The sequence below is a fragment of the Oncorhynchus mykiss genome, chromosome 8 (assembly GCF_057628025.1).
Source record: "Oncorhynchus mykiss isolate SJ-2025 chromosome 8, ASM5762802v1, whole genome shotgun sequence".
Classification (NCBI taxonomy): domain Eukaryota; kingdom Metazoa; phylum Chordata; class Actinopteri; order Salmoniformes; family Salmonidae; genus Oncorhynchus; species Oncorhynchus mykiss.
The window spans coordinates 79,073,828-79,097,903 of record NC_143029.1 but is presented as its reverse complement, the minus strand read 5'-3'; the positions used below and the strand labels follow the sequence as shown (position 1 = coordinate 79,097,903).

Sequence of the window (24,076 nt, the reverse complement as noted above, 5' to 3'; positions counted from 1 at the left end):
TTCTCCTTCTTCCACAGGGCACTATAACGTTTGTAATATTCTCCTTCTTCCACAGGGCACTATAACGTTTGTAATATTCTCCTTCTTCCACAGGGCACTATAGGGTTTGTAATATTCTCCTTCTTCCACAGGGCACTATAACGTTTGTAATATTCTCCTTCTTCCACAGGGCACTATAGGGTTTGTAATATTCTCCTTCTTCCACAGGGCACTATAGGGTTTGAGCAGCACATTGACAAGTGTCTGGATCTGTCTCAGTACCTCTACGACAAGATCAGAAACAGACAGGGATACGAGATGGTGTTCCAGGGAGTGGTAAGCTACTGTCCTCTATCCTCTCGTCCCTCAGTCATCCCTCCTTCCATCCTTCTTTCCTTCCTTTTGTAGTTCCATAGGTCCAACTATTCCAAATGTGTGTCTTCTCTCTGTAGCCCCAGCACACCAACGTGTGTTTCTGGTACATACCACCCAGTCTGAGAGGCTTGGAACACAACAGTGAGGAGTATCGAGAAAAACTTCACAAGGTAAGTGTTATGCAATATTCTAACTTTTCAAATGTACATTAAACATTATCTCAGAGTTCTAAATATGTTCAATTCCCCTCCCATGCTTCAGGTGGCGCCCAAGATCAAGTCAATGATGATGGAGTCAGGGACGACCATGGTGGGCTACCAGCCTCAGGGCCAGAAGGTCAATTTCTTCCGCATGGTCGTCTCCAACCCCGCAGCCCTCCAGTCAGACATCGACTTCCTCATTGACGAAATCGAGAGGCTGGGGCATGACCTGTAAACAGTGCCACCCCAGTGGGCAGAGGCCAAAATTGTAGTTTTCAATGTTTTACCTGTGACCATAAGAATCGGCTCTGAGATAAAAAAATATATAATAATTTTTAGCTGTTCTTGATTTGTTCTAAACAATTCTCTCCATAGGTAGAATGTGTAAACCAGAGCCTTCAATGTGGTGGGTACACACTGCGATACTACATTTTTACTAACGTGTGTAGAGTCCTGTGTTGTGTGTTTGTGTTCTAGTCCCTCAGTCGTCCAGTAGTCATCTGTCTATCTGTGTACAGAAGATTCATAAGAGGAACCATGGTAACGTAACACAGGGAAACCATCTACATCAGTGTGTGTGTGTGTGTGTTTGTGTTTGTGTGTTTGTGCGTGTGTGTGTGTAAATACAAAGAAATGCTTGAGAGCACAAATAGTATAGTGTACACATGTGGCCCCCAGAACAGCCTCAATTCGTCGGGGCATGGACTCCACAAGGTGTCAAATGTTCCACAGGGATGCTGACCCATCTTGACCAATGCTTCCCACAGTTGTATCAAGTTGGCTGGATGTCTTTTGGGTGGTAGACCATTCTTGATACACACAAGAAACTATTGAGTGTGAAAAACCCAGCAGCTTTGCAGTTCTTGACACAAACAGGTGCGCCTAGCACCTACTACCATACCCTGTTCAAAGGCACCTACATCTTTAGTCTAGCCCATTCACCCTCTGAATGGCACACACACGCAATCCATGTCTCAATTGTCTCAAGGCTTAAAAATCCTTATTTAACCTTTCTCCTCCTCTTCATCTACACTGATTGAAGTGGATTAAACAAGTGACATCAATAAGGGATCATAGCTTCACCTGGATTCAGCTGGTCAGTCTATGTCATGGAAAGAGGAGGTGTTCTTAATGTTTTGTACACTCAGTGTATTGTGATATTATGATATATGAGATACTTAATTTGAGCTCAGTGTATATATAGGATCATTCTAAAGTCAGATGTACCAACTCAAAGTGTTAAACCTTGAACTCCAGTGTGTGTTTTGTGGAGGTGTGTGTGTGTGTGTAAGTGTGTGTAACAGTGTGTGTACCCTGTGCTGTAACCTAATGCTGTATTGACCTTTGAACTATGACCTTAGTGTTAACTGTCAGATGACGTTGCCCCTGTATACTGATCTAGGGTCACTGTTATGTTTTTCTCCCTTATGGTTAATATTAGGGTTTGGGGGTAGGGTGAGCTGATCCTAGATCTTTGTCTAAAAGCGACTTCTACTTGCAGCGTGTAGAAAACGATCTCCTTGCGTGTGTGAAACAAGCATACAGTATGGGTCAGTGCTATCCGGGTTCATTGGGACATCCCTACCCTAAACCCTAACCTTAACCATAACCCTTACCCAATCCTAAACCTTTACTTAACCATTTAAAAGTTCTACTTCAATGGGGTAAGGACGTTCCAAGTATCCCGGATAGCAAGGACCAAACAGTATGTAACCATTTTTGAAAATGTTTAAATATTAACACGATAATGATATATATAAATATGCTTAATTTATAGCATTACGAGTGTTTTAAAAGTCAGGTATTTTCTTCCATTTGTATGAGTATCTTTGATTGATATTCTATAGCCTCGATGTAATCTGTAGATTCTAATAATAATTCATCAATTATATTATAGTGAATTTGTGAGCCAAAGAAAGTGAATATTTTGCAGTGATCAGATTGTCTGTATGATACGTAATTATTATGAGATTATAAAGAAATAGATCTTGTCTGACAGGAATATAATTACATGAATGTAATATACTAACTTATACTGTCTGTATTATATACCTTCCGCGTTTTGGGAACTCATTGGTAAATCAAAGAGCTTCAGTTCGTGTCTTTGCACACTACTATGCTTTTTAATTCATTTCATTTGAAATGGATGTGTATTGCAGTAAGTTAAGAATTATGTCATTATAAATATATCTTTATGGTATGTAGGGACCAGCTAAGTAAACTGCACAATGACCTAAATCATGTGACCAATTTGGATGTGTATGAAGCCGTAGTGGGAGGTTTGTCCTTAGGAAGGTACAGGAGGCACTTTAACTCACAATCATGCAATGTTGCAGCTACAATAAAGTCTGTCTGTTGTTTCAACTGTTTCTGGTATGACAGGATTGTGTCCACATCTGCACCCCTTTATGCTGATAAATGTAGAGAACACATAGAACGCACAAGCACACACACAGTAAACACACATACTGTAGGCCTACATAATGCACAGGAAACAGCGACACACACAAAAGAGCACATCGCAAAATTAACTTGATCTAGGAGAAAGAAGACCACCCCCCTTTCCTCCATTACAGTCAGGAGCTGGTTCTCTCTCTCCCTGTATCAGCCCCCTCTTCTTCACCTCTCTTCCTCCCTGTATCAGCCCCCTCTCCTCCACCTCTCTTCCTCTCCCTATATCAGCCCACTCTCCTCCACCTCTCTTCCTCTCTCCCTGTATCAGCACCCTCTCCTTCACCTCTCTTCCTCTATCAGTCCCCTCTCCTCCACCTCTCTCCCTGTATCAACCCCCTCTGGCGCTCAGCCACCCATCTGAGTGGAATGATGTGGTATGACTCCCCCTGGTGGTGGCTCTCGACCATGCCTCCACCAGAGATAAACAAGCATGCCGATTGCCGAATAAGGAACCTTGTAAGCTCTAAGACATTTCTACCTCAAAGTCATGAAGACATAAATGTGTAGTGAAATTACCTTTCAATTTAAGAACAGAAAAATCTTCATTAAGTAAACAAAAAGGCTATTGGCAGCATCCACACAGTAGAAGGTGATGATATTGTCTGGAGTGTAATTGCTCATTACAGCAGTAATTTGGAAGCAGGTGTTCCAATCATGGAACAATAATGAGAACTAATGAATATGGAGGAGGCAGCCGGAGAGAGAGGGAGAGAGAGAGAGAGAGAGAGAGAGGGAGAGAGAGAGAGAGAGAGAGAGAGAGAGAGAACCAGCTCTTGACTGTAATGGAGGAAAGGGGGTTGTCTTCTTTCTCCTAGATCAAGTTATTTTTGCGATGTGCTCTTTTGTGTGTGTCTCTGTTTCCTGTGCTTTATGTAGGCCTACAGTATGTGTGTTTACTGTGTGTGTGTGTGGTGAGGGGGGGGAAGTAAAGCGAGAGAAGGAGAGAGGAGCGAAAGAGGGAGGGAGATAGAAGTAGAGAGAGAGGAGAGAGAGAGGAAGAGAGGGAGAGTAGAGAGAAAGAATGAGGGAGAGAGACAGGAGAGAGAGGGAGAAGGAGAGAAAGAAAGAGAGAGAGAGGAAGAGTAGAGAGAAAGAATGAGGGAGAGAGACAGGAGAGAGAGAAAGAAGGCGAGAGAGAAACAGAGGAGAGAGAGAGAGAGAGCACAGACAGAGACACACACAGAGGCAAAAACATGCCTGGCTACACACAGACATCACACCAAAATACATCAGACTGGTATAACATTACATGGGCTCAACACAATTACCCAGTAAAAAGAACAGTCAATAAGAGTAAACTCCATTTCGAGTGTCACCATGTCTGAAGATTTGGTCATTGGACACATTATATACAAACCCAGTGGAGGCTTCTGAGGGAAGGACAGCTCATGATAATGTCTGCAACGGAGCAAATGGAATGGCATCAACCACATGGAAACCACGTATTTAATGTACTTGATATCATTCCACTAATTCCGCTCCAGCCATTACCACGAGCCCGTCCTTCCCAATTAAGGTGCCACCAACCTCCTGTGAGGTCGAGCATGGGTCAAACTTGTTCCACATAATTATTATTCTTTATGCATTGTTGTGGTTATCATACTTTCCTTGTTTATTTGAAGAGTGTCATCGATATTAACCCCTTCTTTTAACTGACTGGATATTATTTGGAATTTATTTGTGCATTTAGCTCCTAGCCAGACTATCCTATTTGAGCTGTGTATCAGTTACTAGTAAATATGTAAGATGGAAGCTACATATAGTTACAAAATATACAGTAAACACACGTCCACACTCTTCACATAGCCTACCGCTGCTCTGTTTATTATGCAACCTAATTGCCTGGTCACTTTTACCCCTATTTATACATACTCTATCATCTCAACTACCTCCCACCCCAGCACATTGACTCGGTACTGGTACTCCTTGTATATAGCCTCATTAATGTTGTATTGCGTCTCCTTTTTAATTTAGCAAATATTTGTTTTACTTTTTAACTCTGTGTTGTTGGGAATGGGCTCGTAAGTAAAGTCTAAACCTGTGCATGCGACCAATAAAATGAGTTTACATTTTTTTTAAAATAGGCAAGTCAGTTAAGAACAAATTCTTATTTACAATTACAGCGGGTTAACTGCCTTGTTCAGGGGTAGAATTACAGTCTTTTACCTTGTCAGCTTGGGGATTTGATCTTGCAACCTTTTGGTTACTAGTCCAACACTCTAACCACTAGGCTACCTGCACCCAAAGCAGGTAGCCTACATATATACCATATTTTTAGCTTTGTAAACTAATCACAGAAAAGTTTATTTTTCTGTAGGTTATTCGTCTCTATTCTTGTATTCTGTATTTAATGTTGCTGTTTGTATTAGGTTTTTTTTGTGTCTATTTTTGTCTTTGTAAAGTAGAAAATAGAAGAACAAAGAAAAACAGTATTGTGTACACTGGATCTGTCCATGGCATAGACATTAAAGCCAGTAGATAGCACTGACGTCAACCACGTATTGCTGTGGACAATTGCCGATGTCGCAAGATGCCGGAAGTATTTTCATTTGAAGCGCACCATATTACCAAAGATGTTTAGAACTAAACAAGGATAGAAAACAGCCTGTCGTTTCCAATGGGAAAACATTTGTCATAGTGGGCAGAAAAAGGATAGAGGTGGGCAGAGTCAAGCACAAGCTAGCGCGATCCTATTGGCGGGTTCTAGCATCATCTGCATATTTCCGTCATGGAATGCCTACTCTGTGAAGTGCCTTTGCACTCCTTCTAAACAACGCGATTTTTAAAAACTTTTGCAAAGGGTAAAGTCTACAAAACTTAGTCTGTGCATCACTAAGGTTAAAGCATGAGCCTCAGGATGAGACAGAAAACACTTCATACACCATGTTATAGTAAGTATCCTCATCCTCTGTAAGAATCCTCACCCACACACAAAGCCCTGCATGCCAATTAATACTCTCCTACAAAGACTAGCCCACTGCTGCCATCAACTTAACAGTGCAATACGGAGAGAGGGTAAGCTGCAACAGGTGCTCGGTCCATGGACCTTATGTGATGAAGCCAGAGTCTCTGGTGGAGGCAGTAGAGGACTCCCAGACGTTATGTTACAGTGATAAAGGTTCAGATGAGTGTCATGTTGTCTGTCCTGTTTCTCCTGTAATTTCAGGCAGGTTCACATCTGTCATTATTCTCTCTCCACCTCCTGGCTCCACCGCTTCGCCTAACGTCTGCCTTCATGTGGAATTTGGCTCAGCAAAGTGAGCATTTTGGGAAGCTGGAGGAGATTGTGACCATTGTGACAGAAATGGTTCTAGGGCTGCTGACTTCCAGGCAGGGGGAGGTGAGACAGGGGGAGGTGAGACAGGGGGAGGTGAGACAGAGGGAGGTGAGACAGGGGGAGGTGAGACAGAGGGAGGTGAGACAGGGGGAGGTGAGACAGAGGGAGGTGAGACAGGAGGTGGTGAGACAGGAGTTGGTGAGACAGGGGGAGGTGAGACAGGTGGAGGTGAGACAGGGGGAGGTGAGACAGGAGGTGGTGAGACAGGGGAAGGTGAGACAGGGGGAGGTGAGACAGGAGGTGGTGAGACAGGGGAAGGTGAGACAGGAGGTGGTGAAACAGGGGAAGGTGAGACAGGGGGTGGTGAGACAGGGGAAGGTGAGACAGGGGGAGGTGAGACAGGGGGAGGTGAGACAGGGGGAGGTGAGACGGGGGAGGTGAGACAGGGGAGGTGAAACAGGGGGAGGTGAGACAGGGGGAGGTGAGACAGGAGGTGGTGAGACAGGGGAAGGTGAGACAGGGGGAGGTGAGACAGGGGAAGGTGAGACAGGGAACACTCTCAGAAAAGGGATATGGACTGGGGGAGACAGGGGGAGATGAGACAGGAGGTGGTGAGACAGATGGGAGATGAGACAGGGGTGGTGAGACAGGGGAGGTGAGACAGGGGGAGATGAGACAGGAGGTGAGACAGGAGGTGGTGAGACAGATGGGAGATGAGACAGGGGTGGTGAGACAGGGGGAGATGAGACAGGAGGTGGTGAGACAGATGGGAGATGAGACAGGAGGTGGTGAGACAGATGGAAGATGAGACAGGAGGTGGTGAGACAGGGGAGGTGAGACAGGAGGTGGTGAGACAGGGGAGGTGAGACAGGAGGTGAGACAGATGGGAGATGAGACAGGGGTGGTGAGACAGGGGAGGTGAGACAGGGGGAGATGAGACAGGGGTGGTGAGACAGGGGGAGATGAGACAGGGGTGGTGAGACAGGGGGAGATGAGACAGGGGTGGTGAGACAGGGGGAGATGAGACAGTGAGACAGGGGGAGATGAGACAGGAGGTGGTGAGACAGATGGGAGGTAAGACAGGAGGTGATGAGACAGGGGGAGGTAAAACAGGAGATGGTGAGACAGGGGGGTGAGACAGAAGGTGATGAGACAGGGGGAGGTGAAACAGGAGATGGTGAGACAGGGGGGGTGAGACAGGAGGTGGAGAGACAGGGGGAAGGTGAGAGAGGACCGGAGGATGAAGGTGACGCAGCAAACGTGGGTCAACAGGAACAAAGAGTGACCTCCTCACCGTCAGTGACCTCCTCTCTTAGTGAACACGAGGACTCAGGAAGACAGACTAATATATTGTCCTCTCAGGTCTTCTCCTGACACCAGTGCCCGTTCTCCCATGGACACATGGTGGAGCTCATCCAGCTGATCAGGAAGAAACACCCAGAGAAGAGCTCCTCAGCCAAGAAGTACACCTGCTTTAAATGTGGGACGGCGTTTAAAAGCCCAGCACACATGAAGCGACATCAGAGCGTTCACACAGTAGCATGGTCCTTCTACTGTGACCAGTGTGATAAAACATTTCAATCAAAAGGCGGGTCTAAGAGTGCACTAACCAGTCGTTTCTGTGTAGCGTACTTGGAAAGGATTTCAAAAGCCCAGCACACCTAAAGCGACTTCAGAGCATTTACACAGTTGTGCAGCCCTTCCACTGTGAATAGTGTGATAATAGATTTCAATTAAAAGACGGTCTAAGATTGCAACAACATCACGCGGGGAAAAGGCCACCTGTATGTCCACAGTGTGGCAAGGGTTACACTGCTGCACAGGTCTTAAAAATAAACCTGCACATTCACAATGGAGGACGGCCTTACAGGTGCTCTGACTGTGGGAAGAGGTTCATTCAGAAGAATCCATTGGTTTGACATCTCATGATGCAAGGGGGAGAAGTAGTTCCTGTGTAGCGTATGTGGGAAGGCTTTTCTAGTGTCCGGGGAGCTGCACAGGCACAAGCGTTATGAGACAGGAGAATGACCTTTCATTTGTACACACTGTGGAAAAACTTTCATGACATCCATGGCTGTCAAAGTACATGAGCAACGGCACACAGGTGAGCGCCCGTTCGCCTGCTCTGTGTGCCCAATGCGGTTGGACTACGGAACTGGCCTTAAGAGACACAGATGTGTTTATGCTTGTGGGAAGGGTTTTACTCAAAGGTCCAAAATGAGAATCTGTTTAAAAACTGATTTTTGTTGATTTATTTTGTATTCAATTCACAGAGATTGAATTAATGCATAGTTACTGTTAATTTACTATTCATTTACTAGTTTTTCTTATTTTGGTAATAAACAGTGATAAACACAATTTGTGTCGGAGATGTAGAATTTTTCCACATAATTCTTATTCTCTATGCCTTGTAATTATCATACTTTCCTTGTTGTTTATTTGAAGAGTGTCATCCATTTGAAGTCTATTTGTCTGTTTGTATTTAGGTCTTATTTTGTTGGGGCTGATGACCATCAGTCAGAGACTAGGATGGAAACTACAGTACTTATAACACAAACACAGTAATGCTTCAACTACCTAAATTAATAACAGACAGGTTTATTTTTCTCTTTCTTATTTGTTTCTATTAATTGATTTACCCTAATCTATATTGTATGTTGTGTTGTAGATGTGTAAATGTTATTATTGTTATTATTTTGGAAGGGGGGGATTTTTGGTCTAATGTGATCGTGATGTGGGCCTAGTCTACATGAACAGTTAATCTTTACATACTTTTACTGATGAGACTGAAAATATTTGGCATGGTTCTCAGATCCTCAAAAAGTGATATAGCCTGGTATGGCAACTGCTCAGCATCCGACCGCAAGGTGCTACAAAGGGTAGTGCATACGGCCCAGTACATCACTGGGGCCAAGCTTCCTGACATCTATGCATAGACACTTTACCTCTACCTACATGAACAAATGACCTCGACTAACCTGTAACGCCACACATTGACTAGGTACAGGGAACCCCTGTATATAGCCTCGTTGTTGTTATTTTATTGTGTTATTTTATTGTGTTATTTTGTATTCTTTTTTACTTTAGTTTATTTGCTAAATTCTTGAACTGCATTGTTGGTTAAGGGTTTGTAAGTAAGCATTTCATGGTAAGGTCTACAGCTGTTGTATTCAGCGCATGTGACAAATAAAGTTAGATTTTATTTGAGACTGTATACTAGTAAGACTGTATATTAGTAAACCAAATAAAAAAATGTTGGTCTCAGAAGAGGACATTTTCCTCTTTGAATCCAGAAGTTAGTCACTTTCTTTGCTATTCCCAGAGATTGAAACAATGCATTGCCCATAGTTACTCATTCGTATAGTTTTCAATTTAGGTAATACAAATGAATACACTCAACTTGTATGTGTCAAGAGGAAAGCTGTCCTTATCTGACCCTGATAACACACATATCAAATCAAAGTTTATTGGTCGCGTACACCAGTCTTTGACTTGAGAGTACCGGTACCTCAAATGTCCTACTGCTGGTGCTCCTGTTTCTCTTATAGAATATTAGCTCAAAAATATTGTGGAGCTCCTACACCTAAATATAAACAGTACTGGCACACCCAAAATGAGAACTGGCACCTATTTCAGTCCAAGTCAAGCACTGGCATTCACAGATTTGCAGATGTTGTCGCAGGTGTAGCAATATATACAGTGAGTGTACAAAACATGAAGTGTGCCTTCCTAATATTGAGTTGCACCCCCCCCCCCCCCCCCCCCCCCCCCCTTTTGCCTTCAGAACAGCCTCAATTCGTCGGGGCATGGACTCTACAAGATGATGAAAGCGTTCCACAGGGTGGTGAACCATTCTTCATACACACGGGAAACTGTTAAGCTTGAAAAATCTAGCAGCGTTGCAGTTCTTGACACAAACCAGTCCACTTGGCACCTACTACCATACCCCTTTCAAAGGCACTTAAATCTTTTGTCATGCCCATTCACCCTCTGAATGGCACACATACACAATCCATGTCTCAATTGTCTCCAGGCTTAACCTGTCCCCTACATCTACACTGATTGAAGTGGATTTAAAAAGTGACATCAATAAGGGATCATATCTTTGACCTGGTCAGTCTGTCATGGAAAGAGTAGGTGTACATGTACACATTCACACACATCTGGCACACACCCCAGTTGTTAACACCCCAGAAGGCAGCTAGGTGAAAGATTAAGCTAGTGGTAGTAGTAGAACCATAAAAACATATATAATTAAATATCTTATGATTGAAAGGTTTCCAAATGTTTTGTCATGTTCTGACCTTAGTTCCTTTGTTTTTGTCTTTGTTTTAGTATGGTCAGGGCGTGAGTTGGGGTGGGCAGTCTGTTTGTTTTTCTATGTTTGTTTTTGAGTTCGGCCTAGTATGGGTCTCAATCAGAGGCAGCTGTCAATTGTTGTCCCTGATTGAGAATCATACTTAGGCAGCCTGGGTTTCACTTTTGGTTTGTGGGTGTTTGTTTTCCGTGTGAGTGTTTGGTCCACACGGTACTGTTTTGGTGTTTGTTTGTTTGTTTGTTTGTTTGTTTGTTTGTTTGTTTGTTTGTTTGTTCGTTCACTTTATTGTTTTGTATTTCAGTGTTCAGTTGGTTTCATTAAATATTACATCATGAACACTTATCATGCTGCGCGTCCTCCTCTCTATCTCCAGACGACATCCGTTACAGGTTTAAACTGTGTATATTATCAGTGAGAGTTTAGATTCATATTCCCTTATCAAATTAAATCAAATGTTATTTGTCACATGCGCCAAATACAAATACTTACCGTGAAATGCTTACTTACAAGACCTTAACCAAGTTTGAAGTTCAAGAAAAAGAGACCGAGTCAATCTGCGGGGGTACAAGGTTAGTCAAGATAATTTGTAAAGGGATTATGCATTATAAACAGCCAATAGCAGCAGTGTAAAAAACAGGGGGGTATTTCAAATCAAATCAAATGTTATTAGTCACATGCCCCGAATACAACAGTGAAATGCTTACTTACGAGCCCCTAACCAAAAATATAGTAAAAAAAAATATGGATAAGAATAAGAAAGAAAAGTAACAATAATTAAAGAGCAACAGTAAAATAACAATAGTGAGACTATACACAAGGGGGGTACCGGTACAGAGTCAATGTGTGGGGGCACTGGTTAGTTGAGGTAATATGTACATGTAGGTAGAGTTATTAAAGTGACTATGCATAGATGACAACAGAGAGTTTATTTCACCTTTATTTAACCAGGTAGGCCAGTTGAGAACAAGTTCTCATTTACAACCGCGACCCGGCCAAGATAAAGAAAAGCAGTGTGAGTGGTGTAAAGAGTAGCAGTGGTGTAAAGAGGGGGTGAGAGGGGAGAGGGGGGGAGAGGGGGGGGGCACTGCAAATAGTCTGGGTAGCCATTTGACTAGGGGGTAGAAGCTGTTTAGAAGCCACTTGGACCTAGACTTGGTGCTCCGGTACCGCTTGTTGTGCGGTAGCAGAGAGAACAGTCTATGACTAGGATGGCTGGTGTCTTTGACAATTTTTCGGGCCTTCCTCTGACACCGCCTGGTATAGAGGTCCTGGATGGCAGGAAGCTTGGCCCCAGTGTTGTACTGGGCCGTTCATACTACACTCTGTAGTACCTTGCGGTTGGAAGCAGAGCAGTTGCCATACCAGTGCAACCCATCAGGATGCACTCGATGGTGCAGCTGTAGAACCTTTTAAAGATCTGAGAACCCATGCCAAATCTTTTCAGTCTCGTGAGGGGGATAGGCTTTTTCGTGCCCTCTTTACGACTGTCTTGGTGTGCTTGGACCATATCAGTTTGTTGGTGATGTGGACACCAAGGAACTTGAAGCTCTCAACCTGCTCCACTGCAGCCCCGTCAATGAGAATGGGGCCGTGCTCAGTCCTCCTTTTCCTGTAGTCCACAAACATCTCCTTTGTCTTGATCATGTTGACGGAGAGGCTGTTGTCCTTGCACCACACAGCCAGGTCTCTGACCTCCTCCCTATAGGCTGTCTCGTCGTTGTCGGTGTTCAGGCCTTCCACTGTTGTGTCATCGGCAAATTGAATGATGGTGTTGGAGTTGTGCCTGGCCGTGCAGTCATGAGTGAACAGGGAGTACAGGAGGGGACTGAGCACGCACCCCTGAGGGGACCCCGTGTTGAGGATCAGCGTGGTGGATGTGTTGTTACCTACCCTTAGCTTAGTGATGAGCTTTGAGGGCACTATGTTGTTGAACGCTGAGCTGTAGTCAATGAATAGCATTCTCACATAGGTGTTTCTTTTGTCCAGGTGGGAAAGTACAGTGTGGAGTGCAATAGAGATTGCATCATCTGTGGATCTGTTGGGATGATGTTGTTGATGTGAGCCATGACCAGCCTTTCAAAGCATTTCATGGCTACAGACGTGAGTGCTACGGGTTGGTAGTCATTTAGGCAGGTTACCTTAGTGTTCTTGGGCACATGGACTATGGTGGTCTTCTTAAAACATGTTGGTATTACAGACTCGGACAGGGAGAGGTTGAAAATGCCAGTGAAGACACTTGCCAGTTGGTAAGCTTGTGCTCACAGTACACATCCTGGTAATCCATCTGGCCCTGTGGCCTTGCGAATTTTGACCTGTTTAAAGGTCTTACTCACATCAGCTGCGGAGAGCGTGATCACACAGACTTCCAGAACAGCTGGTGCTCTCATGCATGTTGCAGTGTTATTTGCCTCGAAGCGAGCATAGAAGTAATTTAGCTCATGGTATGCTTGTGTCACTGGGCAGCTCTCGGCTGTGCTTCCCTTTGTAGTCTGTAATGGTTTGCAAGCCCTGCCACATCCGACGATCATCGGAGCCAGTGTAGTACGATTCATCCTTAGTCCTGTATTGACACTTTGCCTGTTTGATGGTTCGTCAGAGGGCATAGCGGGATTTCTTATAAGCTTTCAGGTCCCGCTCCTTGAAAGCGGCAGCTCCAGCCTTTAGCTCAGTGAGGATGCTGCCTGTTAATCCATGGCTTTTGGTTGGGGTATGTACGTACAATCACTGTGGGGTTGAAGTCATCGATGCACTTATTGATGAAGCCAATGACTGATGTGGTGTACTCCTCAATGTAATCGGAGGAATCCCGGAACATATTCCAGTGTGCTAGCAAAACAGTCCTGTAGCTTAGCATCTTCCCCCTCTGACCACTTTTTTTATTGATCAAGTCACTGGTGCTTCCTGCTTTTAATTTTTGCTTGTTAACAGGAACTAGGAGGATAGTATTAGGGTCAGATTTGCCAAATGGAGGGCGAGGGAAAGCTTTGTAAGCCTCTGTGTGTGGAGTAAAGGTGGTTCAGTTCTATTTCCTCTGGTTGCACATTTAACATGCTGATAGAAATTTGGTAAAACGGATTTAAGTTTCCCTGCATTAAAGAAACTGCTAAGAAGCCTTTTGGTCCTAGACTTGGCACTCCGGTAGCGCTTGCCGAATGTTACCAGTGTTACTTTATCAATCTGTTACCCACTTTTTTGAGGGGTGAAAAACAGCTGCTAGGTTTTACAGTCAATTGTGATATAATGGTACAATATGCCAATACTAGTACTACTGTCTGAGTATACTGCATATCACAATTCAAAAGCAGCACCTGAAGCCCTTGACTTGCGCATGTCACCAGCCTACACTTGGTCATAGACACTGGTCTTGGGTCAGTTTTGCAATTTTCCCACTAATTAATAATTACAGGATTTGGGTGGATAAACTGATTCTAGATCTGCGGCTATGAGAAAACTCCCATCAGCCCTGTTTCCTGGTGGACTGCCACGTAACAACACAAGTGCTCAGCTGGCAGGCCGCCTTATTAGAGTTTAAGCTAGCCAGTTAGCAATATTACTTGAGCAGAAAAATATCAAGCATTAAATCCTAACTACGATATAAACCAGCCGTGACATGGGGGGGTCGCAGAGTGTCGAGATACCGGGAGGAGGATCCGAAGGCTACCATGTTCTTCGGGTATGTGTATTTTTTTTAATTTTTTTTGACGTTTGCCAAATAATGTTAGCATCCGTAAGAATGGTCCCACAGCAGGATCTAATTGTGTCCTCACCGTCAGATAGAGGCCGGGGATCACATTCCGGCCTACATGCAGCTAATGCTAATAGACATTGTTAACGCTATTTTCCCCAGCATTTGCTACAGTTGTATTGTGTAATTGTCCAAGTTAAATATTTGCATGTATCATTTTACATGCAGCTTTGAAAGGTAAATGAGTGTTATTGGTTGCATGTATTGTTTGGTAACAAGGTTAGCTGTCAAAACAACCAGGCAGCTAGATAGAGTGAATGGTGTTTAAATGAGCTCAATGCTAGCTAGCTGTCATAATGTCAACTTTTGTAGGTGCTGCCGCATTGCTGACAGAATCCTCAACATCACAGAGTCATGTCTTTGATTTACACATTTGTCAGAACACCTGAATGTCTCATTACTCCCTAAATGTATAGACCTCCATCTTCAATATGTTGATGTGACAAGGATCCATTTGATCTTGAGACAGACAGGTAACCAACCTTTTGGTATTACAGGTGTAGCTTGTAATACCTATTTCATTCTAAGGCTACTGCTAAAAGTTCAAAGATGATGTGCAACGCCCTAACATTTGCCAAGAAGACAGGACCTTAACTGGATCTCATGTCACAGGCGGTGGTGTAGATACCCTGTAACTTCCATGGTCCTTGTTCAAACCTTGTTCCAGGTGCTCCCCTTCAATCACAAAATACAGTTGTTACAAGTCATGTCTCCTCTCTCTTCTCCTCAGGTTCAGGAGAATTCTCCAGGACATCGTGCAGGACTGGAGCCTTTCTTTGACTTTATTGTCTCCATCAACAACGAAAGACTGGTAAGCAAAGACATGCTGTTGAATCGGTATGTTCAACACACGTACTACATGCACATACACAAACTCCCACTGAGGATGCTATCTTGTACTGTATAGCTCTGATTGTCCATTCTACTTATTCTAATTCTATAATTTACCCTGTCTGTGTTTCAGAACAAGGACAATGACACTCTGAAGGACCTGTTGAAGGCCAGTGTGGAGAAGCCAGTTAGAATGCTGGTTTACTCCTCTAAGACCCTGGAGCTCAGGGAGTCCACCGTCACCCCAAGCAACCTCTGGGGTGGCCAGGGCCTGCTGGGTGTCTCCATACGCTTCTGCAGCTTCGAGGGAGCCAATGAGAACATCTGGCATGTGCTGGTGAGTAGCCAGTCAATGGCTGTGCCCAATTTAGCTCGCCCCAGTGTACCGGGCAGGTGTAACTCTTGATATAAGTTGGGATTCCCGAGTGGCGCAGCGGTCTAAGGCACTGCATCTCAGTGCTAGAGGTGTCACTACAGACCCTGGTTCGATTCCAGGCTGTATCACAACCGTCCCTGATTGGGAGTCCCATATGGTGGAGCAAAATTGGCCCAGTGTTGTTAGGGTTTGGCCGGGGTAGGTAAATACGAATTTGTTCTTAACTGACTTGCTTTGTTATATAAAATACAATTAACCAAGGGTCTCTCTCTTTCTCAGGAGGTGGAGCCTAACTCTCCGGCAGCCCTGGCTGGCTTGCGGCCCCACACTGATTACATCATAGGAGCCGACACCGTTATGAACGAGGTGCGCACACACTGACACTACTATTCCATGCATTCTACACTAGGAGTTAAGACTAGCCAATCAGCATTTGTGTACAAGTCATTGAAGTTGATCTCTATCTCCCTCCCTTCCACCTCTCTCACTCATCAGTCGGAGGACCTGTTTTCTCTGATTGAGACCCATGAGGGGAAGGGGTTGAAGCTATATGTCTATAACACAGACACAGACAACTGCAGAGAGGTGGTCATCACCCCCAACAGTTCCTGGGGAGGGGAGGGCAGGTAACCAACATACAATACACACGCTACACACTTCAGTCTGACAAGTGACATCACGCTAATGCTATCTCCTGTTCCCCTGTTACAGTCTGGGATGTGGCATCGGATACGGTTACCTGCACAGAATTCCCACCCGGCCATTTGAAGAAGGGAAGAAGATTAGTTTTCCGGGTCACATTCCCAGTGGTGAGCCCATCAGCGCGCTCAAGGACGGATTCACTGAGGTTAGTATCGACCCAGAACTCGACCAAAACAGAGCCCAGAATCAGAACAGCGATAACTGCCTGGACGGTCAGTGGACACTGTCACTTTATGCTCTTTTGTAATCCTTCTACTATGACATACACTGAGTGTACAAAATATTGAGAACTCTTTCTATGACAGACTGACCAGGTGAATCCAGATGGGAGCTATGATCCCTTATTGATGTCACTTGTTAAATACACTTAAATCAGTGTAGATGAAGGGGGAGATGGGTTAAAGAAGGATTTTGTATGTGTGCCATTCAGAGGGTGAATGGGCAAGACAAAATATGTAAGTGCCTTTGAAAGGGGTATGGTAGAGGGTGCCAGACACACCAGTTTGTGTCAAGAACTGCAATGCTGCTGGATTTTTTTACACAAACTTGACACAACTGTGGGAAGCATTGGAGTCAACATGGGCCAGCATCCCTGTGGAACACTTTTGACACCTTGTAGAGTCCATGCCCTGATGAATTGAGGCTGTTATGAGGGCAAAAATAACCCCCCCCCCCCGACCAGGGCTAGGTTATGAGCTATGAAAGGCTCATTATGCATGTACAGTACCAGTCAAAAGTTTGGATACACCTACTCATTCAAGGGTTTTCCTTTATTTTTACTATTTTCTATATTATAGAATAATAGTGAAGACATCAAAACTATGAAATAACACATATGGAATCATGTAGTAACCAGAAAAGTGTTAAACAAATCTAAATATATTTTGAGATTCTTCTAAGTAGCCACCCTTTGCCTTGACAGCTTTGCACATGCTTGGCATTCTCTCAACCAGCTTCATGAGGTAGTCACCTGGAATGCATTTCAATTAACAGGTGTGCCTTGTTAGGTTGATTTGTGTAATTTCTTTCCTCAATGCGTTTGAGCCAATCAGTTGTGTTGTGACATGGTAGGGGTGGTATACAGAAGATAGCCCTATGTGGTAAAAGACCGCAAGTCCATATTATGGTAAGAACAGCTCAAATAAGCAAAGAGAAATGACAGTCCATCATTACTTTAAGACATGAAGGTCAGTCAATCTGGAAAATTAAGAACTTTGACGTTTCTTCAAGTGCAGTTGCAAAAACCATCAAACACTATGATGAAACTGGCTCTCATGAGGACCGCCACAGGAAAAGACGACCCAGAGTTACCTCTGCTGCAGAGGATACGTTCATGAGAGTTACCAACCTCAGAAATTGCAGCCCAAATAAATGCTTCAGAGTTTAAGTAACAGACACATCTCAACATCAACTGTTCAGAGGAGACTGTGAATCAGGCCTTCGTGGTCGAATTGCTACAAAGAAACCACTACTAAAGAACACCAATAAGAAGAGACTTGCTTGGGCCAAGAAACATGAGCAATGTACATTAGACCTGTGGAACTCGGTCCTTTTCCAGTCCAAATTTGAGATTTTTGGTTCAGACCGCCGTGTCTTTGTGAGATGCAGAGTAGGTGAACGGATGATCTCTGTGTAGGTCCCACTGTGAAGCATGGTGTGGGGGGGGTGCTTTGCTGGTGACACTGTCAGTGATTTATTTAGAATTCAAGGCACACTTAACCGGCATGGCTACCACAGCATTCTGCAGTGATACATCATCCCATCTGGTTTGCGCTTAGTGGGACTATCATTTGTTTTTTAACAGGACAATGATCCAAAACACACCTCCAGGCTGTGTAAGGGCTATTTGACCAAGGAGAGTGATGGAGTGCTGCATCAGATGATCTGGCCTCCACAATCACCTGACCTCAACCTAATTGAGATGGTTTGGGATGAGTTGATCGCAGAGTGAAGGAAAAGCAGCCAACAAGTACACATTATATGTGGGAACTCCTTTAAAATTGTTGGAAAAGCATTTCAGATGAAGCTGGTTGAGTGCCAAGAGCGTGCAAAGCTGTCAAGGCAAAAAAGCGTTTTATTTAACTAGGCAAGTCAGTTAAGAACAAATTCTTGTTTACAATGACGGCCAAACCTGGACGATGCTGGGCCAATTGTGCGCAGCCCTATGGAACTCCCAATCACGGCCGGATGTGATGCATCCTGGTTTCGAAACAGGGACTGTAGTGAAGCCTCGCACTGAGATGCAGTGCCTTAGACCGCTGCACCACTGGGCGCCCAAAGGGTGGCTACTTTGAAGAAACTCCTAAAATATATTTTGATTTCTTTAACACGTTTATGATTACATGATTCCATATGTGTTATTTTAATAGTTTTGATGTCTTCACTATTATTCTACAATGTAGAAAATAGTAAAAAAAAAACTTGAATGAATAGGTGTCCAAACTTTTGACTTGTACTGTATGTATGACTGTCCCTCCCAGTGCAGACAGGCAAGACCGAGAGGAAAGGTTTTCATTAGAATTATGAATGACTTGTTTTAAATGCACTTGACCTTCACTGTTCATCAGCCATCCCTCACATATTTCTCTATTCCTCTCTCCATCTATCTTTCTCTCTGCTTTTGCCTTATTTCTCCCTCCCACTCAGGTTCAGCTCTCTGCTGTAACCCCACCCCCTGCTGTGCCCTCTGTCCCCACGGGGTTAGAAGATTCGCTGTCCAGCCTGTCAATCAACTCAGCTCCACCCACCATTCCAAGTGAGCTTCAGACAGGTACTTAATCTCTCTTACTTTCTCTCTCAACATAATATGGTATCAAAGTGTTAGGAAATGTCTGGAATGGAATGTGGCACCAGGGTTCGACCAATCATTTTTAATATGGGTCCAGATGGCCTCCCCACCCCTTTCAAACTCCCAGTGGAAATGCTACAGATGGTCTCAGAGGGGTGGGGAAACTCTTTCTTTTTTCTCCAGGGTCACATCGGGATTTTGAAATACAACTTAGGGTCGCACTTTAAAATAAAAAAAATAAAAAATGTTTATGATTTTTCTTGGTCAATATCAATTTGCGGGCCAGAAAACAGGCAGTTATTTAAAAATATATACAGTGCATTCAGAAAGTATTCAGAGCCCTTGACTTTAAGCATTTTGTTACATTACAGCCTTATTCTAAAATTGCTTAGTTTCCCCCACCCTCATCAATCTACACGCAATACCCCATAATGACAAAGAAAATGTTTTAAATTTGTAATTATTTTTTTTATTACTTATTACAAATAATAAACGGAAATATCACATGCACATAAGTATTCAGAACCTTTACTTAGTACTTTGTTGAAGCACCTTTGGCAGCGATTAGTCTGGAGTCTTCTTGGGTATTTTTATTTATTTCACCTTTATTTAACCAGGTAGGCCAGTTGAGAACAAGTTCTCATTTACAACTGCGACCTGGCCAAGATAAAGCGTAGCAATTCGACACATACAACAACAGAGTTACACATGGAATGAACAAAACATACAGTCAATAATACAGTAGAACAAAAGAAAACAAAAAGTCTATATACAGTGAGTGTAAATGAGGGAAGTTAAGGAAATAAATAGGCCATGGTGGCGAAGTAATTACAATATAGCAATTAAACACTGTAATGGTAGATCGGCAGAAGATGAATGTGCAGGTTGAGATACTGGAGTGCAAAGGAGCTAAATAAATAAATAAATACCAGTATGGGGATGAGGTAGGTAGATCGATGGGCTGTTTACAGATGGGATATGTACAGGTGCAGTGATCTGTGAGCTGCTCTGACAGCTGGTGAGGGAGATGTGAGTCTCCAGCTTCAGAAATTTTTGCAATTCGTTCCAGTCATGGACAGCAGAGAACTGGAAGGAAAGATGATCAAAAGGAGGTATGACGCTACAAAATTGGTACACCTGTATTTGGGGAGTTCTCCCATTCTTTTCTGAAGATTCTCTCAAGCGCTGTCAGGTTCCCTGCCGTTGAAAAACATCCTCACTGCATGAAGCTGCCACCACCATGCTTCACAGTAGGGGAGGTGCCAGGTTTCCTCCAGACATGACGCTTGGCATTCAGGCCAAACAGTTCAATCTTGGTTTCATCTGCCCAGAGAATCTTGTTTGTAATTGTCTGAGAGTCCTTTAGGTGCCTTTTGGCAAACTCCAAGCGGGCTGTCATGTGCCTTTTTACTGAGGAGTGGCTTCCATCTGGCCATTCTACCATAAAGGCCTGATTGGAGGATTGCTGCAGAGATGGTTGTCCTGCTGGAAGGTTCTCCCATCTCCACAGAGGAACTCTGGAGCTCTATCAGAGTGACCATCGGGTTCTTGGTGACCTGCCTGACCAAGGCCTTTCTCCCCCGATTGCTCAGTTTGGCTGGGCGGCCAGCTTTAGGAAGAGTCTTGGTGGTTCCAAGCTTATTCCATTTAAGAATGATGGAGGCCACTGTGTTCTTGGGGACCTTCAATGCTGCAGAAATATTTTGGTACCATTCCCCCAGATCTGTGCCTCGACACAATCCTGTCTCAGAGCTCTACAGACAATTCCTTCGACCTCATGGCTTGGTTTTTGCTGACATGCACGGTCAACTATGGGACCTGTATAGAGACAGGTGGTGCCTTTCCTAATCATGTCCAATCAATTGAATTTACCACAGGTGCTCCAAACAAGTTGTAGAAGCATCTCAAGGATGATAAATGGAAACAGGATGCACCTGAACTCAATTTAGAGTCTCATAAAAAAGGGTCTGAATAATTATGTAAATAAGGCATTTCTGTTTTTTATTATTAACACATTTGCAATACTATCTCAACCTGTTTTTGCTTTGTCATTATGGGCTATTATGTGTAGATAAGGGAAAATAATAAGGCTTTAATGTAACAAAGTGAAAAAAAGTCATGGGGCCTGAATACTTTCTGAATGCACTGTAGGTCCTTTAAATAAAATCACATTTATTTATATAGCCCTTTATATAGCCCTTCGATATCAGCTGATATCTCAAAGTGCTATACAGAAACCCAGCCTAATACCCCAAACAGCAAGCAATGCAGGTGTAGAAGCACGGTGGCTAGGAAAAACTCCCTAGAAAGGCCAAAACCTAGGAAGAAACCTAGAGAGGAACCAGGCTATGTGGGGTGGCCAGTCCTCTTCTGACTGTGCCGGGTGGAGATTATAACAGAACATGGCCAAGATGTTCAAATGTTCATAAATGACCAGCATGGTCAAATAATAATCACAGTAGTTGTCTATGGTGCAGCAAGTCAGCACCTCAGGAGTAAATGTCAGTTGGCTTTTCATAGCCGATCATTAAGAGTATCTCTACCACTCCTGCTGTCTCTAGAGAGTGGAAAACAGCAGGTCTGGGACAGGTAGCACGTCCGGTGAACAGGTCAGGATTCCATAGCCGCAGGCAGAACAGTTGAAACTGAAGCAGCAGCACGGCCAGGTGGAGTCAGCAAGGAGTCATCATGCCAGGTAGTTCTGAGGCATGGTCCTAGGGCTCAGGTCCTCCGAGAGAATTAGAGAGAGCATACTTAAATTCACACAGGACACCGGATAAGACAGGAGAAATACTCCAGATATAACAGACTGACCCTAGCCCCCCGACACAAACTACTGCAGCATAAATTCTGGCGGCTGAGACGGGAGGAGTCAGGAGACACTGTGGCCACATCCGATGATACCCGCGGACAGAGCCAAACAGGAAGGATATAACCCCACCCACTTTGCCAAAGCACAGCACCCACACCACTAGAGGGATATCTTCAACCACCAACTTACCATCCTGAGACAAGGCCGAGTATAGCAAACAAAGATCTCCGCCACGGCACAACCCAAGGGGGGGCGCCAACCCAGACAGGAAGATCACGTCAGTGACTCAACCCACTCAAGTGAAGCACCCCTCGTAGGGACGGCATGAAAGAGCACCAGTAAGCCAGTGACTCAGCCCCTGTAATAGAGTTAGAGGCTGAGAATCCCAGTGGAGAGAGGGGAACCGGCCAGGCAGAGCCAGCAAGGGCGGTTTGTTGCTCCAGAGCCTTTATAATTTATTAAGTTCTATTTAGTTTTAAATATTAGTGGGGCCTGGAGTATTTAAAAAATATATTTTTTCTACCCAAAATAATTACTTATTTATTACATTTTCTACTCAAACTTCCTGCTGGCGCCTGCGGGACGTAGTTTGCCCACCCTTGGTCTAAAAGGTCTTCTCTCTCCTATACAACTGTGTGCTAACTGCTCAAACTCTCACTCTTTCTTTTCCAGGTCTCCCCACCGTTCCCCTGCTGCCCACCTCCCTTAGCCCCCTAAACCCAGCCTCCACGACCTTCAACCCTGCCACCACGCTACCAGGTCAGTACACGCCTCTTCAGAATTATATTTCAAGATCGAATTGAAATTATCTAATCTTACACACAATACCTTTTCTACACTGATTAAGTATGTTTATTTGTGTGCTATTGTAGGTCTGTTGCCTCTCCCGGGCGGCCTGCCCCCATTCCCAAACCTCCCCAACCTCAACCTCACCGCACTACCAGACCTCAGCGCTGTATCGCTAGCAGGTATTAGCGGGCTACTGCCACCAGGAACAGCAGGTTTATACAGCTAACAGCTAATGCTAACAGTGGGTTTCCACCCCCAGGCATTAACGTATTATGTACCAGTGTGATTATTCATGTGTTCAACTACAGATATCTCTTTTCTCTGACCTGCCCCATCCTCTCCCCTCCATTTCAGGATTCCCTCCACTCGCACCCTTCCCTCCTCTGAACCTGCCTGGTCTAGCCCCCCTCCCCCCCCTGCCTGCCATGCTGTCCCAGCTCCCCCTCCTACCCCAGGGGGTAACATCCCTTCCCCCTGTCGACATCTCCTCCTTCACCCCCCTCACCCTTTCCACAGTCACCCCCGCCCCAGAGCAGCAGACCCTCCCTGGTGCCACAGTTCCCGCTTCTGCCGCCACAGAACCAGCCGTCGCCTCGGCGACCATCATGGAATCAAAGGCTGCCACGAAGACGTCGTCGTAACACAGGAAAAGTCTCATACCCAGAATCGAACCTGCCGGTTTCTCTCTCTCGTTTTCTTTCTCACTCACTCGCACTCTCTCTCTCTCATATTTATTTAGCCAGGAGGGACAGAATAATTTGCCACGGTGAAGCTGGTGCAGTCAGTTGGAAACATGGAGCAGAGGAATAAAGAAGTGGCTGAGTGGCAACAAGCAGGGAAGCCCTGCCTGCCTGTCTGACCCACACTGCCTTAGTTTCATTCAAAATTCAAATTCTCTTCAGTACCCTTTAGTAAACACATCTATTTGCTAGATATTCCTTTATATATTTTTTTGTTTTGTTTAATTGCTTTGATTGTTCCTGTTAAAGAATGAAATCTGCATTATTTTGCACCACGTTTTGAAAAATATTAGGCATGTTTGTCCCTGTGTTCTTCTCTCCATGCACCTTTCGTTTCTAACAGAACTCTATAGCCTACCCTTAAACGTTGTGTGAGGGTGGTAGTCACTAGATGGCCATGCCAGAGGGGACCGAAATAGGCAGGGATATCGTCAGAACTATGTACTATTTGTGGCTGGGCTAGGGTTTGTGGTAAATATCGTATTGGGGGTTAGACGGTGCTGCCTCTGGCATGGTGGGTTGAAGAGGTAGGAAATGAAGGCGAAGTGAGGCTTTTCAACTACACGAGGGCGCTGTGTTACAACTTTATGAAAACACCCTGTACACATACTCGAGCAATAAAGCTAATGGAATTTTAAAATACTTTCTTATTTGTGCGTGTTTTTCTATTTCAAAATATGCACTTTCGTT

General features: G+C 44.4%; 2 protein-coding genes across 8 annotated transcripts in view; both read left to right on the top strand.

The window, feature by feature from the left end:
* LOC110530669 (glutamate decarboxylase 1) overlaps nt 1–2,918 on the top strand; it is a 30,323-nt gene extending 27,405 nt beyond the window's left edge. For all 6 annotated transcript variants that reach the window (XM_036986323.2, XM_036986321.2, XM_021613896.3 and 3 more), the window contains 3 exons: nt 208–315; nt 432–524; nt 616–2,918. In XM_036986323.2, the coding sequence (XP_036842218.2) occupies nt 208–315; nt 432–524; nt 616–789 (375 nt within the window). In that variant the 3' untranslated portion in view covers nt 790–2,918. The remainder of the gene's footprint in view (nt 1–207; nt 316–431; nt 525–615) is intronic.
* Nucleotides 2,919–12,299: 9,381 nt separating this feature from the next.
* Nucleotides 12,300–24,028, top strand: gorasp2 (golgi reassembly stacking protein 2). Of its 2 annotated transcripts, none has more exons than XM_021613895.3 (10): nt 12,300–14,276; nt 15,079–15,159; nt 15,313–15,516; nt 15,835–15,921; nt 16,051–16,181; nt 16,267–16,402; nt 18,904–19,027; nt 22,530–22,616; nt 22,730–22,825; nt 23,001–24,028. In XM_021613895.3, the coding sequence occupies exons 1-10, from the start codon at nt 14,214–14,216 to the stop codon at nt 23,285–23,287; spliced, it is 1,296 nt and encodes a 431-aa protein (XP_021469570.1). In that variant the 5' UTR covers nt 12,300–14,213; the 3' UTR covers nt 23,288–24,028. The 2 variants fall into 2 exon arrangements, with proteins under 2 accessions (XP_021469570.1, XP_021469569.1); XM_021613894.3 differs by having other exon boundaries at nt 12,309–14,276; nt 22,730–22,858.
* Nucleotides 24,029–24,076: the final 48 nt, after the last annotated feature.